The sequence below is a fragment of the Atractosteus spatula genome, chromosome 7 (genome assembly GCF_055471065.1).
Source record: "Atractosteus spatula isolate fAtrSpa1 chromosome 7, fAtrSpa1.hap1, whole genome shotgun sequence".
In the NCBI taxonomy this organism is placed as follows: domain Eukaryota; kingdom Metazoa; phylum Chordata; class Actinopteri; order Semionotiformes; family Lepisosteidae; genus Atractosteus; species Atractosteus spatula.
The window spans coordinates 26,964,005-26,979,431 of NC_142712.1; the positions used below are offsets into that span (position 1 = coordinate 26,964,005).

Below are 15,427 nucleotides of genomic sequence, written 5' to 3' on the forward strand. Positions count from 1 at the left end.
TGAGAAAATTAAATGAAACTCCTAATTTCAAACTTAAGGCTGAGAAATTTAAAGTATACAGTTCCACAGGGGATTTGTGATAAAGGATGTTTAAAACAATATTAATTTGCTCCAAGACAGACCTTTAGTTGTTTGACCCTGGATGCTACCACAGCATTCAGCGGGATGACAAGCAGCAGCACAGCCACACCGGCGAGAACCGATGGACCAAGCTCCTGCCACAGGAAGTAGACTGCCAGCAGCACCTGAAAGGGGCCTGACCACAACAGGTTGAGGTTCAGCGCCAGGTCCATGAACTGCTGGGCATCCATTGACATGAAGTTCACCACTTCACCCACTGTGAACCGGCGTCGAGAGACATTTGCCAGATTTAAAGCCTTAAAACGAAAAAAGATAACTCTGTCATCTTCAAATACCAAATGCTTTCCCATATGTTTACAGACATATCAAGCTAATGAAGACTAAATATTTTCAGTAGGCAAAACTATTCAGGTGGTTTAATTTTTTTTTCTTTTTTGTGACCTCAGTCAAATAAAACACTTACAAACAATGAAACTACAGATGCAGCCATTCAAAATGCGCGGTAAAAACCCGCGGTACAGTAACCTACCCACAAGCCACCGCAGGGCACCGGAGGGCACCGCGGTAAGTGATTGGCTGGCCAAAATGACCGACAGGGGCACTCGTGGTGCATTGGTTGGTAGTGCAAAGATTTAATCATTTAATGTCTTTACTGTGCACATTTTAATCCGCTTAGTTTTGAATATTTATATGGATTTTACCACTAAAGGGAAATTTTAGTAGCTGAGCATAAAAAGAAGAGGAGCATAACGCATCTGAAGGTCATAAACGATATTAATTTAGGAACATAAACATTACTGTATGTATGTAAACTGTACTGTGTATGGCTGGTCTTGGTAGTTTAAAGAAAAAATACACACCAGTCTTCCATTTCTCCCTAAACATTTTAAGCATGAAAGTTTTATGAAACGGTACCCAAATATGCGATTGCTGTATAGAATGAATTTTAATTTAAAAAAATTATTTAACACGAACATTAAGCTGTTTACATCTTCCGCCTGAGAACAGTCACCCGTTGCTACCCAATGCAGAAACACAGCCACTAACTAGCAAAGAGAGGACATTAGCTACCCAATATGATAAAGAAATAAATGATTATTTTGTTTATTTCTTTTGCACATTTATTTGAACATTTCCATCGATTGTACAAGCACTTGGAAACTGTCCAATCCCTAGTTCATCAGGCATTTTACCGGTCTGGCGCCGGTCTGTGTCTTCCAGGATATAATGCCAGCGAACTCTTGTTTTTATGTCCACTATAACAGACAATCTCCTTTGCTTTTAACCGAGCGTTTAATAATTTCCTAAAATGAAAATGATTTACTTTATTTCCCTCACCGGATCAATAAAAGTATCTATCATCTGTCTAAACTATGGGACAGAATTCTGGGGTCTCCCCATACCAGAGATTATGGTAGGGCTTCAGAATGGTGATTGGCTGACACCATCTGACACCCCTCTGATTGGAGAAAAAAGACGTGCTGGTTTGCTATACATACTGTACCAGGAAGAGGATTTCTTTCCATTCAAAACGTGTATTTTAAAAGTTTAAGAAGTAAAAACCTTACAGCGTACACAGATTTCTAAACTGATCAGGATCGTTATCTTTGTCTTATGCATAATAATGTTCACCGCTCTGTCCAGCAAATTAATAATAAACTTTATTTTATATAGCGTTTTAAACGAATAAGTAATTAGATTGCTCATAAACCTAATCACTTGCTTTTTCTTTTTATTTAGGCTCAGATTTCAACTATAGATCGTATTATTAATAACCATAATAACAACCAACCAACAAAAACAACCATATAAACATAATACCAACCAAAAACATAGATAACAACCACAATACAAAATCAAATATATCAAACCATTTTACTCTCGCAAAGTCCTCCAATTATCATAATCCCGCCCCTTATGCAAAACCAAACCTTCCTCACATCCCAGTTTATCCTATTTATCATAAACAAAATCCACCTCAATTTTCAACATAAAGCATTACACAAAATCAATACCTCAACACTCCATACTCAACAACGATAATTCACAAACAGCCAGAACATGTAACTACACATTCCCAAACAGACCTAATTTCCATAGCCCCGCCCCTTATGCAAAACCAACATCCCTCCCCTGTTCTCTCCCTCCCCTGGCGGTTGTAATTGTTTTTATTTTCAAATAAATTTTAGCAAAGTCATGTATTTTAAAAATCTTAAGATTTTTATATTTATGTCTTCATTTAGTGGTTTCATTAGTGACAAAGACTAAACTTTCTTGGAAAAATGTCTTTTATGTAAACCATGTTTGCTATTAATTCATTCAGGGCTAAAATATGTTCATTGTCTTCTAATGAAAGAAGGGTTCCTTTCGCCGTAGTCGGGTTGAAATTAGAAGCTTGCCACGCCCGGACTGTTACACCAACGCATTAGCATGTTAAAGCGATTTCATTGAGGAGCCTAGCCTTTAACTAGTAAGTACTGTACTTACTGGGTTTTTGAGGGGGGGGGAGGTGTCTTTCGCTGGAAATCTCGCCTCCTACTTTGAAAATACCCGTGAAACCGGTTCAATTCGTCACAGCCAGCACTCCTGCAGAGAGGGGGGTTGTACTTGGAGTGTATACAGTACACGCGTTATGCTCTTCGTTAATGTCTAAGCCGGAACATATCATTATATCTCATTTTGTATTTCTTAAAAAAAAATCGTTTTCCCAGCATAACAGTATTGTTTTTAACCTGTAAAGCGCTTTGAGGAGCCACCTTTAAAGGCGCCATATACAATAAAGTTCATTATTATTACTATTGTAAATTTGCTGGACAGAGAGGTGAACATTATTACACAGAAGACAAAGATAGCAATTTACGTTGCATTGTGTATCGTGCTGCTTTAATACAGTTTTAAATAATTAAAAGTCTAAACAGTATCAGCTTTATTTATGGGTTTTAAATAAAGGTGATTTAAACGCGATTTAAATCAATATAAATGTTTATATTGTAACGCATAGGTGACTATTCATTGTTATTAAAATGACTTAAATTCGATCATGTTGTGATATTTAGAAATATACATTTGTTTGGTGCGAGTGAAGTTTTATTTAATCTCTGAGCCATACTGATTCTTCTGGAAGCCAGTTTCCGCCAGGGAGTAAAAAAAAAAAACACACTATGGTATTCTCTCCAATGCAGTGCAGTTAAAAACATACCTCTGATGCTGCACCTAAATGAATATCTTTTATGACCATCAGAAGCTTTATGCTCCTTTTCTTTTTTCCAGTGGATTGAACAGGGAGAGGCATTTCATGATGTACTTTTCACTGATGAAACAACAGTGGCTCTGGAACAGTTTTTAACCATGTCGTTTTATAAAAAGGGGAGATATGTACACGTTACTGAAGCTAAAAGTTTAGCCTTTGTCACTAATGTAACCACTAAATAAAGACATATAGAAATCCCTACGTTACAGACTGTATATGGCTGGTATTGGTAGTTTAAAGAAAAAATACACACCAGTATTCCACTTTCTCCCTAAACATTTTAAGCATCAGAGTCTTACATGTGGTTATTTCGGAAACGTTTGTACGTGCTCCTTCTGACCATGTTACTGTTTACTGTTACTGACCATATTAAGTTTAAGTGCCTGTGGGCACTTTTCCTGTCCGTGGGGGGTGGACCGTCTTTCATTAGAAGGTTAGTCTGTTCTACTCTGAGAATGTAGAGGGGGTGGAAAGTGCCCGCGGTCATTTAATTAGTATTAAAATTCGCACTGATTCCCTTGCGAAGATACGGACATAGGAATATTCGTGCGTGGTCAAAAAATGGCATAAAAACGACAAAGTGAAGGCTGTGAAAACATTCACAATGTACTTTATACACAAAGCAAATATACCCCCCCCCCTCTCAATTCAATTCAAGCTGCTTTATTAGCATGACAGATGGGTACAATCAGTGTTGGGTATTTACTTTGCTTTGAGATGCCACTTTTAAAGGTGATATACAAAATCAAGGCTTTAACTTGCTTTAACTCCGCAAGTCTAAGTTCTTGTGTCTGTCCTATCCGAACCTGAAAGTATTACAATATGTATCTTTATAGCAGGTGGTGTACAGCTTTTTAGTATAGATTACACTTTTCTAAAATGTATTTAAAAAATAAAAACGATTACAATCTAATCTTTCCACGTTTGATCCCAAAATAAATCTAAACGGGGAGAAAGCTATGCTGAAAGTTTATTAAGATACTTAGAAGACAAAGATATCAATTTATGTTGCATTTGTCTGATTGTGAATCAAAAAACACATATATTTAAACCCGCATTTGCGATTTAAATCAAAACGTTATTTAAATCAATATAAATGTTTATATTGTAACGCCTAGGTGACTATTCATTGTTATTAAAATGACTTAAATTCGATCATGTTGTGATATTTAGAAATATAAATTTGTTTGGTGCGAGTGAGGTTTTATTTAATTTCTGACTCAGTGATGGCCTGGCATGGTGAGGTGCGCTGGCAGCTATGTGGTGTTACGCAGTGGTGGCCTGACACGGTGAGGTGCCCTGGCAGCTGTATGATGCAGTGGTGGCCTGGCACGGGGAGGTGCGCTTGCAGCTATGTGATGCAGTGGTGGCCTGGCACGGTGAGGTGCGCTGGCAGCTGTGTGATGCAGTGGTGGTTGGGTATGTAGAGGTGCACTGGCAGCTGTGTGTTCTGACGCAGTGGTGGCCTGGCACGGTGAGGTGCGCTGGCAGCTGTGTGATGCAGTGGTGGCCTGGCATGGTGAGGTGCGCTGACAGCTGTGTGGTGTGGCGCAGTTGTGGCCTGGCACGGTGAGGTGCGCTGGCAGCTGTGTGATGCAGTGGTGGTTGGGTATGTAGAGGTGCACTGGCAGCTGTGTGTTCTGACGCAGTGGTGGCCTGGCACGGTGAGGTGCGCTGGCAGCTGTGTGATGCAGTGGTGGCCTGGCATGGTGAGGTGCGCTGACAGCTGTGTGGTGTGGCGCAGTTGTGGCCTGGCACGGTGAAGTGCGCTGGCAGCTGTGTGATGCAGTGGTGGCCGGGCACGGTGAAGTGCGCTGGCAGGTGGGTGATGCAGTGGTGGTCGGGTATGTAGAGGTGCACTGGCAGCTGTGTGTTGTGACGCAGTGGTGGCCTGGCACGGTGAGGTGCGCTGGCAGCTGTGTGATGCAGTGGTGGCCTGGCATGGTGAGGTGCGCTGACAGCTGTGTGGTGTGGCGCAGTTGTGGCCTGGCACGGTGAAGTGCGCTGGCAGCTGTGTGATGCAGTGGTGGCCGGGCACGGTGAGGTGCGCTGGCAGGTGGGTGATGCAGTGGTGGCCTGGCACCGTGAGGTGCGCTGGCAGCTGTGTGGTGTGACGCAGTGGTGGCCTGGCACGGTGAAGTGCGCTGGCAGCTGTGTGGTGTGACGCAGTGGTGGCCTGGCACGGTGAAGTGCGCTGGCAGCTGTGTGGTGTGACGCAGTGGTGGCCTGGTACGGTGAGGTGCGCTGGCAGCTGTGTGGTGTGACGCAGTGGTGGCCTGGCACGGTGAAGTGCGCTGGCAGCTGTGTGGTGTGACGCAGTGGTGGCCTGGTACGGTGAGGTGCGCTGGCAGCTGTGAGGTGTGACGCAGTGGTGGCCTGGCACGGTGAGGTGCGCTGGCATATAATGAATATATTCATGTGCATCCAACACACAGTTCAACGCTAGCAACTACACAAAATCTAAAATATGAGCTCTACTTGCCACTTACAATACCAACAGTACCAGCTAACTTTAGTAGTGACATTTTCATGGATCTTTTTAACAATAAAATTTACAACATCAGACTTCAGACACAATTAAACAGGCCTCAAAAAAGTCTGGTACAAACATTTTCAGCATGGTGAAACATGGTGAACATTTCCACCACTGCGTCACACCACACAGCTGCCAGCGCACCTCACCGTGCCAGGCCACCACTGCATCACCCAGCTGCCAGCGCACCTCACCGTGCCAGGCCACCACTGCATCACACAGCTGCCAGCGCACCTCACCGTGCCAGGCCACCACTGCGTCACACCACACAGCTGCCAGCGCACTTCACCGTGCCAGGCCACCACTGCGTCACACCACACAGCTGCCAGCGCACTTCACCGTGCCAGGCCACCACTGCGTCACACCACACAGCTGCCAGCGCACCTCACGGTGCCAGGCCACCACTGCATCACCCACCTGCCAGCGCACCTCACCGTGCCAGGCCACCACTGCATCACACAGCTGCCAGCGCACCTCACCGTGCCAGGCCACCACTGCGTCACAACACACAGCTGCCAGTGCACCTCTACATACCCGACCACCACTGCATCACACAGCTGCCAGCGCACCTCACCGTGCCAGGCCACCACTGCGTCACATAGCTGCAAGCGCACCTCACCGTGCCAGGCCACCACTGCATCATACAGCTGCCAGGGCACCTCACCGTGTCAGGCCACCACTGCGTCACACATATTTTAGCGCCATATATTTCATGGATATTATGGAATATAATGGATGGATATCTTAGTTATCTTTCTAGTTCACAGGTTTGCATGCATAATTTAATTTTGAAAGCCACTGAGACATCAGGTACTACTGTTGTATTTATGAAAAAGAAACAAAACAAAAAACATACTAACAACTGTGCCATCCTACTCCTTAGTTAATACATTTTATTATTCATAAACAGTTAACATTGTTAGCAAAATATTTTGAATTATATTTAACCCTATTTTTTCTTTAGTTTTGTATTTAACTTATTATATGATAGTCAGACTTAATGTATATTTGAACAATGAAAATATATTTTTACAAGATTTTACATTAAGCACTTAAAATTAATATGGTTAATAATAGTAAACTGTAACATGCTGTAACAAGATCGGTTAAACTGCGAAGAAAATGCTTTCAGAGAAAATGTTTCAGGTGTGAAGAACATAGATCTCCAATGCAATTTCAACCAAACCTGTTCCCACACACCCTGCCCCCACTACCATTAGAATATACACAAAGCACTCAAATCTTTCGAGCTAATGATCAGGTGACCCGAGAGAGAGCGAGAGAAACACCAAGGGGTGCGGAACCAGGGAACTATTTACATGGAAAACGGGCGATCTCCCCAGACTGTCCGCCCGTTTCACTGTTACCTGGATACCTCTTTATTTAGAACTCACTAACACTGATTTTTAGTTTAGAAGGATTCAAGTAGGGTTTTAGATGAAAGGCAGCGACCTTAATCAAGCCCAAATCATAATTGAACCCATTCAGAGCCTACATTACATTTTAGCGTTTCATTCTGAGCAGAAGACCCTCACACCTGAAGAAGGGGGAGGTGTTTTTCGCTGGAAATCTCGCCTGCTTCTACTTTACAATCGGAGTGCTGGCTGTGACGAATTAAACCGGTATTACAGGTTTCAATCACAGACCATGTGACATGGGAGTCAGGAAACTAACACAGCGCCACCAGATTTGATAACGCTATAAAAACGCTATAAAATAATGTGACTTGGCACAGAACAAGTTTACAGCACAGTACAATAATAAATGCTGACCATGACTTTAGAAGCATAAATTGCCTTACACTCAATTTAAACACAAGCTGTCTTTAGCCCTCTAAGCTGGTTCATACAGAAATGTAGAGATCCAGGCTCAGAACACACAGCTTCATTAGCGAATACATATGCAGGACAACTAGAGAAGACGTTTTACAGAGGATGGATTTTTAGAAACATCCCATCAGTGACATCACTGAAGTCAACTCCTAGGTACTGTAACTGTCGTGTGGATAGTTTCACAAGAATCAGACAAAGGTTTAAGCATCGCTTGTTCTAGATAAAACTGCAAAAAAAAAACAACAACCCATAATGTACTTCTTTGCGGCTCTGTTTGCCCAAATCATATATTCACAACGTGAAATCTAGAAAATAATATTACGTAACCAAAATCCGCAATATGGAAACAGAACCTGTGTAATTTTTGATAGATGATGTACTCGTAACATTTTTTCAAGACGAACTACAACATTTAAAAAATGACTTGTATGTACTTGATATCTCTAATCAATCCACGGGTCCCAGCACAAAACGAAAGTAAAACGCATACCGTTTTGCGCTTCTTATTAGTTGCTCAAAAGTAATTTGACCGTATGAAATGCATAATATAAACCTAGAAACATATACGTGAGCAGTACTTAAGCACTGTAGTATCGGTGTTAAGACATACCTCTCAAATACTGTAAATCAAGTTAAAAATATCTCAAGACCGATTCTGGTCATAATGAAACCATGTTTCGTGTATGTTTTCTTTAAAGTACCGAGACCAGCCATATACTGTATGTTTATGTTCCAAAATTAATATCGTTTATGGCCTTCACACGCGTTGCAGTATGCTCCTATTCTTTTTATGCTCAGCTACTAAGATTTCCCTTCAGTGGTAAAATTAGACATGAATATTCAATACTTAAACGGGCACAGTTAAGACATTAAATATACATATACATACTGTATACAGTACAGTTTGCATACGGTAATATGTTTATGTTCCTAAATCAATCTCTTTTATGAGCATGTGAAAGGCATGGTGAATCACTGTACTTTGCATGATTGGAAACAAATGCGTGATTGCGAAATGCTGTGGTGTTACTTTTACAAAGACGGTCAATGAAAAAAAGAATGTTGACCAGGGCAATACTTTGAGTTTACACTTACAGCTTGTCCAAGGTCATTCATTATTAATACTATTAGTAATATCTTCGTTAAAGACTTTGATGGCCACAGCTCAAACATGAGAGGTTGAGCTTTATTAGCTCCACCTTGCGGAAATTCCGGATACTATTATTTTGCTTGTCGTATTATAGGAGAATTTACGGTAACTCGCGGTATTTACCGGTAGCTTGCGGTAGACTGCGTACAGCGTACCGCAAAATAATGCGGTATCGCCCGCGCATTTTGAATGGCTGCATCTGTATAAAACTGAGAAGACTGTTTTAGTCTCCCTTTGTCTTTACCTTCCTGTACACTATCCCAGTCACTGCTGCCTTTATCTTGGCTGCAGTCAGCATATTGTTGCGCTGATACACCTGCAGGATAACAGTGTGAGAAGCAGTTGCTGCAAAAAGCATGACTGCATAGGTAGGTCCATTCCAGTCGAACAGTGGCTGGTTTTCACAGAAGGCAATTATAAGCCTGGAGATGTAAAACAAAAATGAGGAAAATTTAAGAGGTTGGAATCCAGAATTAACACCATATCCCTTGTTTCAGTTCCACAACTTATTACCCTAACAGGTCCCCAATCCTGTTCCTAAATGGCAAATGTATCCATGGGTTTTCAGTCTAGCTGGGTAAATAATAACCTGCATTATCCTATTGTTGGGGTTTAAAGAGACCTAGGAAACCTGCACAGGGAAAGTTTGGACTGGGACCCTTGATCTAGACACATGTTTCCATGTAACTTTTGTATTTAACCACTGGTATTTAAAAACCAGCCATCAAGTTCATTTAGGAATTTTCCATAGGAAATTTTTTTTTTTAAATACACAATTAATTTGCTTTATATGTCCCTAAACAAATTAAAATGACAACCTAAAAAGCTAAATCTGTGAAAGATCAATACAAACATTTCCATTGTTTGTCTACAGATCATTAATGAGCAACCCATTACTTAACATGAATACTGTACAATTGTTTTTTCTGTCCCTTATTCCAGTTTCACAGAAAGAGAATGTGTGCATGTAACTCTTGATTTTTTTCAGATATTGGATGAATCATAAATTTGCATTTTTCTTATTTAATCCATACATGTTATTTAACAAATAAATATAACCTTGATCTGTTTTTCCTCATCATACTGACATTGTTTTTTATTGTTTGTGACTAACATAAATACAAGGACTCCCAGTTGGGTGAATTTATACAGGCTGGTCAGCATGTTACCATGATCCCCTTCAATGACAAAGAGAATAGGTCAGGACTTACCGCAGTATCTGAGGACTTAAGAACACCAATACATCAGCAAGCACTTTCAGGAGAGCAATGGAAATGAGAGGAGTCCGAAATGTTTGCCAGAGAGCCCGCAGCAATGACAGCCTGCTGGGGACCTTGCTCTTGAGATGTTCCTCCTCTTCCTCACCAATCTGCCAAAGACCAGATTTCGAAAAGAAAACTGTACCTTTTAACATTCAATGCAAAATACTGAAAGTTTTATTATTAATGAAAGAAGCATAATTATAAATAGGAAAAGAAAGATGGATTTTACCTTTTGTTCTATTTTTCCACCACCACTTCCCCCAGTTTGGTGGACACCTTTGTTACTTTTTGTTGTTGTGACTCTCTCTTATATACTTTTTTCATAATTCTTATAATCATTTCTATATGTTCTATTATTTTTCTCTCTCCTCTTCATTTATTTTCATTATTTGGTCAGCTAATTAGTATGAACACAGTTAATTGTGTATGGCTCTAAATGGATAACTGGCATTATGCCAGACTATCCCAGTCAATCCCACCTGACACCAGAGCGAGATCAGCGATCCAGTAAGATGCACAACTGTCAAAATACCTGCCTGCATTGAGCAAGCTGTAAAACCTCTGTAAATTATACATTAAGAATGGTGCAAAGAGACATTATTAAGAAATGGTTTGAGCCAGAAAGGGCTCCACAGCCAAAATGTTGTGGCAATATTTCTTAAAAGTAGAACTAGCATATTGGCCAGGAAGAGAACCTGGGACCTTCTATCTCATAGACAATGACTTTTTTGAACAAGCTTTTCATTTTCCATTGCAACAACCACAACAGGAAATGAAGTTAAAACATTTCCAAATAGCAACAGGTGACCAAGTTAAATTAGATCCAGTTGTTTATGAAGAAAGTGGAATACCCTACCACAACCAGCTAAATATATTTATATTCATAAATCATTATTGTTAACAATGACTTTGACTTTCAGAAATATATTTTTATATTCAGGTGGGTAGCTGGGTCAGCATGTGTAGGCTACAAAGGAACAAGTAATAGGTTTATTCCATGCTAAAAAGAAAAGAAAGAAAACTCAATGTTTCAGCCATGGAGCCTTCTTCAGGTGCTGAAGAAGACCAAGAGAAGGACCTGAAGAAGGCTCCGTGGCCGAAACGTTGTGTTTTCTTTCCTCTTTTTTCAGCATTGAATAAACCTATTACTTGTATTTTTATATTCAGCTATTTTTAAAATTTCCCTTCAGTCACATGATTCCATATTAATATTCCATATGAAGCGGATTTAAAAAAAATATAAGAAGCATTACATTTTTGTTGTAGGAAGCTCATGTTTTCACTAACATCTAACATACAACAGGTACCACCTATCAATCATCTTTGGCCACTTTGGCCACTGTCATGCCCGACCAAGTGCCAATGATCGGTCCCGCATAAAAACGTGGGACAGCACACCTCTCTGCTGTTAGAACATACCCGGCTAGACTTGGACCTAGTTAGACCTAGTCACACCGTGATTTCACATGCAGGTTTGAAAGACAGTAGGGTTAATAATTTCTCCTTTAAAATATTTCAGGTTTATTTTAAAATACGCATTTTTATTTATTCATGGCATTTTTTTTTGTGTTGTTAAGACACATTGTTAGACTATATACTCTGATGAAAATGTGCGATGTACTGTGATGTCACTCTCAGTATTTAGATCCCGACTGGACTTATTACTTCAGCCTAGCCTACTCACACCTTACATCATAGCCGGCTGCAACCATGGCTGCTGGTGCTGCTGTACATGCCATTGTTTGGCTCCGTGTTGGCCCACCAGGTAGATACATACATGTTCTGACCAACCTATCCTATTCTCCTTCCCACATGTCCGGATGGTGCCTGGGCTGGGCAACATCTGAGTTGGATGCTGCATCACTGCCATGGATCCAAGAGGGACATCGTGGATATAGTTATCGTTTAGGAGGATTTTGCTGGTCTACAGAGATCTGCACTGGAGTACTGACATACACAAGACATGATGGATGGAATAATACCCTTATTCATTTATTCCTTTTTTTAATTTGATATGTTAGCATGGCCAAAGGGGTTTGGCAGCTAGTTGACCTTGGACCCCTAGAGGATTTTTTTCTCCTACAGAATTTTTGGTTCCTCTCCTCCATTGTCCTCTGGTCTTTTCGTTCTGTATTCACAATATGTATGGTCACTTGCATTAAGCGCCTTAGGCAACCTTGTTGTGAAAGGCGCTATATAAAAATAAATTGAATTGAATGAAAAAAATCATAGGTACTCTAGGACTTTTTCCTCACAATCATAATTTTCATACCCTAATTGGAAATTCATAAACTCCTACAGTAGGTAGGACTTTTGATACTACTCTTGTATAGGGCAGGCTTCATCAAACATATTGGTAAGTCAAAAAGTATTTTGCATACAAACACAATTGCTACTATTCCTAACAGCTGCTATATTGACCTTTTCAATTAAATACTATATATGAAGCACTTGCTCATTAACTGGAAGAAAACCCAATCTTTCGGTGTGGCAGACCTTTTGGGATAACCATTTGATGACACGTTTTCCACTAATATGTGGTGGATCCACTCTGTAAGTCTAGTTAATAGATATACAGTGCCTTCAGAAAGAATTCAGACCCTGCCACTTTTCCCACACTTTGTTGTGTTGTAGACTTATTTCAAAATTGATTTAATTATTTTTTGCCATCAATTGAAACCCAATACCCAATAACAACAAAGTGAAAACAAGTTTATAGAATTTGTCCAAATTGATTAAAAATAAAAAATTGAAATCTCCCATTTACAAAAGTATTCAGACCCTTTATTGTGACACTCCAAATTGAGCTCAGGTGCATCCTATTTCTTTTGATCATCTTTGAGATGTCTCTAGAACTTGATTGTAATCCACCTATGGCAAATTCACTTGATTGGACATGATTTAGAACAGCATACACCTGTCTTTATAACGTCACACAGTTCACAGTGCATGGCAGAGTAAAAACCAAGCCATGAAGTCCAATGAACTCTCCATAGACCTCCGAGATAGGATTGTGTCAATCTGGAAAAGGGTATAAAAAAATGGCAACGAATTGAAGGTTCCCAGGAGCGCAGTGGCTTCCATCATTGTCAAATGGAAGAAGTTTGGAAACACCAAGACTCTTCCTAGAGCTGGCCGCCTGGTGAAACTGGGCATTTGGGGAAAAGGGTCTTGGTCAGTGAGCTAACCAAGAACCCAATGGCCACACTAAAAGAGTCAGAGTTCCAGTGTAAAGATGGGAGAACCTGCCAGAAGGACAACCATCTCTGCAGCAATCCATCAAATCAGGTCTCTATGGTAGAGTGGCTAGACAGAAGCCACTCCTGAGTAAAAGGCACATGACAGCCCACACGGAGTTTACCAAATGGCACCTAAATGACTCTGAGAGCATGCGGGAAAAGATCCTCTGGTCTGATGAGAGAAAAACTGAATTCCATATCTGGCAAAAACCAGGTACCGCTCATCACCTGGCTAATACCATCCCTATGGTGAAGCCTGGGGGTGGCAGCTTCATGATGTGGGAATACTTCTCAGTGGCAGGGACTGGGAAACTGGTCAGGATTGAGAGAAAGATGAACGGAGCCAAATACAGAGAGGTCCTTGAAGAAAACCTGCTCCAGAGCACACACAACCTTGGACTAAGGCGAAGATTCACCTTTTAGTATGACAATGATCTGAAGCACACAGCCAAGACAACGCTGGAGTGGCTTCAGAACAAGTCTCTGAAAGACCTTGAGTGACCCAGCCAAAGCCCAGACAAACCCCATACAAAATCTGTGGGGAAACGTGAAGATTGCAGTTTACCAATGCTCCCCATCCAATCTGACAGAGTTTGAGAGAATCTGCAGGGAAGAATGGGAGAAACTGCCCAAATCCAGGTGTGCAAAGCTGGTAGAAGCATACCCAAGAAGACTCACAGCTGCAATCACTGCTAAAGGTGGACCTACAAAGTACTGAATAAAGGGTCTGAATACTTATGATTTCACTTTTTAATTTTTAATAAGCAAAAATTCCTAAAAATTATTTTGGGATATTGTGTGTCAATTGATGAATCAATTAATCAATTTTGAAATAAGTCTACAACACAACAAAGTTTGGAAAAAGTGAAGGGGGTCTAAATATTTCCTGAAGGCACTGTAGGTAGTAACCCTATAATCCAATTTGCTGCTACTTTTCCATGTTTATATATTGTATTGGCACTACATAACAGTACAACATTGGTCTTTTAGTGCAGCTAGTATACTGCTAATTCTAAATATTTTAAATACTGTACATCACTCAAAAGAATGGGTTGCAAGTTTAAATGTCTTTGTATTCTTTTTAAATAAACATTTGATTCAATGATAAACTCCTTAGAATACGTCTTCATCTTTAAAAAATAACAATATAGCAATATAACAATAATAAGTATTATATTATGCTAGTAAAATATTGTTTTTAAGAAACCTGAAACAATGAGGTTATTACGCCAGGGCTGGAAGTGGCTTGCGTCCCCAGGCAACTAGCGCATTACAGCTGCTCAAGAAGGCCACTAATTTTACAATCAGGCCGATCCTCCTGATGTAAATATGTAAATATTCTGTGAAATTATGTTATTTTACTATGCAAAAATGTAATATAATTTATCAATATAGTAAATTATGTATGTCATAATCTCAAATTTGAATTTTTTAGATGTTCCTATTGTAATTTATGTATATTTTGGTGTTAATACAATGTATCAGCATTTTTTTAATATTGCAAATTATACGGTTATATTGACTAAACTAAATAAAATTTAGCTTAACACTTATTTTCATCATTTAATTTAGATTTTTAAGCTGTTCTAAACCTCTGTCAATCCTATTACTGAATAGAAAATTCCCCAATACATAAGAAGGGTTTACTTAAACAAAATTAGATCTCCTGGATATGATCTCATCTGACAGGACACAGAAAGAAAGCAAGCCTCTGGTTAAGTCTCTGATGTTTTTTGGTTAAATTTTTATTTTAAAACTGCTTGGTTGGATATTAAATAGTCTAACAATGTTACTTAAGAATAGGGCTGGGCGATAATTCGATAAAATTTTCCTCTATATAAATTTAACAAAAGTTCGATAAATGTTCGATATATATGTTTATGCTTTGCGCATTGTATGCGCATGCGCACAAAATACTGCGCGAGTGTGCGTGCGTGTTGCAGACCGGGCAGCTAACGTGGTGTTGTTTACCCACACGGTGGTGGCTGACACAATTGTAGTTAGAGTGGAGAAATGAGTGACACTGAAGCAAATGTAGTGCTGCCAACGACCAGCTCGAAGGACGATGACATTGTCAACA

The 15,427-nt window shown here is 40.2% G+C and overlaps 1 protein-coding gene across 3 annotated transcripts in view; it reads right to left on the reverse strand.

Annotated features, from left to right (window-relative positions):
* Positions 1–15,427, reverse strand: part of LOC148830748 (ATP-binding cassette sub-family C member 1-like) — a 291,300-nt gene that overhangs the window by 231,488 nt on the left and 44,385 nt on the right. For all 3 annotated transcript variants that reach the window (XM_088921193.1, XM_088921196.1, XM_088921194.1), the window contains exons 4-6: positions 10,058–10,215; positions 9,091–9,268; positions 123–377 (exon numbers count right to left, since the gene is read on the reverse strand). In XM_088921193.1, the coding sequence (XP_088777319.1) occupies positions 123–377; positions 9,091–9,268; positions 10,058–10,215 (591 nt within the window). The remainder of the gene's footprint in view (positions 1–122; positions 378–9,090; positions 9,269–10,057; positions 10,216–15,427) is intronic.